The sequence below is a fragment of the Bubalus bubalis genome, chromosome 16 (genome assembly GCF_019923935.1).
Source record: "Bubalus bubalis isolate 160015118507 breed Murrah chromosome 16, NDDB_SH_1, whole genome shotgun sequence".
Lineage (NCBI taxonomy): Eukaryota > Metazoa > Chordata > Mammalia > Artiodactyla > Bovidae > Bubalus > Bubalus bubalis.
Window position 1 is genome coordinate 37,297,680 of NC_059172.1, and position 1,751 is coordinate 37,299,430.

Below are 1,751 nucleotides of genomic sequence, written 5' to 3' on the forward strand. Positions count from 1 at the left end.
GCAGTACGGAGTTGCTACAAAATTAAATTTTGTAGAAATTTTGCAAAATTAAAAAAAATTCTACAAAGTTAAAAGTAGGACTACTTTTCATATAGTCTTGGGGAAAAGAATTATTTGACCATTGTGACAGTGTTTCCAAGGTAATAAGTAACTTTTTCTATGCTAATTCAATTTAAAAAATGGATAAAATAAACACATGGAACAAAATGAGGGATTGATTTTAAGGAGACACATTTGTGGATTTTTTGTAAAATTTGAGCTTTTTTTTTTTTTTGGATAAACTACAGTTCAGTGTAACTTGCCAAAACCTGCTGACTTCAGTCTTAACTAGTGCCAGGCTGTCATCAAATATCTGGTGAAAAAAATCCTAAGTAGATTTCTGAGCAAAAAAAGTTTAAAAAGTTGTCAAAGCAGGTCTTGAAAAACCCAATTTGTGAAGTAATAGTAAATATCCAATGACTTTTTTCCTTTCCATGTGCCTCTGGCTTAAAACTTGGTTCCCACTAGCATTCTGCCAAGCCTCCATCTAATCTGTTTGGTTTTGATTGAATAGATGACAGGGTTGAGCATGGGAGGCACAAAGAGATAAATGAGGGACATGACTGTGTGCACAAATCGGGGTGCATGCCTCCCATAGCGGGCAGTCATGGACACACCAATCTTGGGAACATAGAATATAAGCACAGCACACAGATGTGACACACACGTGTTGAGTGTCTTTAACCGTTCCTCCTGAGATGCAATGGCAAGTACACAGCGCAGGATGAGCACATAGGAGAAGAGAATGAGTGCAGCGTCCAGGCCGAAGGTAGACATGACAATGATGAGACCGAAAATATTGTTGATGGTGATGTCACCACAGGGAAGGTGGATGAGATCTGGATGAAGGCAGTAGGCATGGGACAGTATATTGGCCTTGCAGAAAGACAACCTCTTCAGAAGGAGAGGCAGAGGAAAAATCATACAGAAGCTGCGGATGATGGCCCACAAGCCCATGCATACAACATGGGAATCTGTGAGCATGGTGGTATAGCGCAGAGGGTTACAGATGGCCACATAGCGGTCAAAACTCATAACCAGCAGGACCCCAGACTCCATGAAAGAGAAGAAGTGGATAAAGAACATTTGAGCCATGCAAGAATCAAAGCTGATCTTCCTTAAGTGGAAGCAAAATGTGGCTAGCACTGTGGGCAATGTGGAGAAAGACACACCTAGATCATTAACTGAGAGCAGGGATAGGAAGTAGTACATAGGCTGATGCAAACTCTGCTCCTCCTTGACAATGAAAAGGATAAGGGCATTGCCCACAATGGAGACAATGTAGAGGGTACCAAGGAGCAAGAACATCCAGTGTTGGGAGTTCTCCAGCCCTGGGAGCCCTGTCAGGGTGAATGTTGGCAACTCTGAGCTGTTGTAGAGGATACCGCCCATGCTGGGAGGACTTGTACTGTAGGATCACCATCTGTAGAGAAGACAGATGTACAGTTTATTGAGGACCTATTTTAAGTCTCTCTTATGCCATCCAGACCCTTACTTTATAGCTTAATCAAGTTTGTTTACCACATCACTCCTTACCCCTCTTGCTCCCCATGGTTTCTGGAATTGTCTAAGTGTTTTCAGGTTATCCAGATGGCTCAACAGGTCACATTACCTTCCTCTGTACCTGTGCCTATCCCCACCATGCTCTTCTTCACATTCAAAGCTATGAACTTGTTATCAATCAACAGGCATCACTTTGTGCAAGACCTAAG

The 1,751-nt window shown here is 42.2% G+C and overlaps 1 protein-coding gene across 1 annotated transcript; it reads right to left on the bottom strand.

Annotated features, from left to right (window-relative positions):
- Positions 1-486: 486 nt before the first annotated feature.
- Positions 487-1,431, bottom strand: LOC102395866 (olfactory receptor 51I2-like). Its single transcript, XM_006061591.4, has one exon. The coding sequence runs from the start codon at positions 1,429-1,431 to the stop codon at positions 487-489; it is 945 nt and encodes a 314-aa protein (XP_006061653.3).
- Between the last annotated feature and the right edge of the window lie 320 nt (positions 1,432-1,751).

What these genes read in the sequence shown, in the direction of transcription:
- LOC102395866 (XM_006061591.4), bottom strand. Translation starts at nt 1,431, where the DNA reads ATGGGCGGTATCCTCTACAACAGCTCAGAGTTGCCAACATTCACCCTG.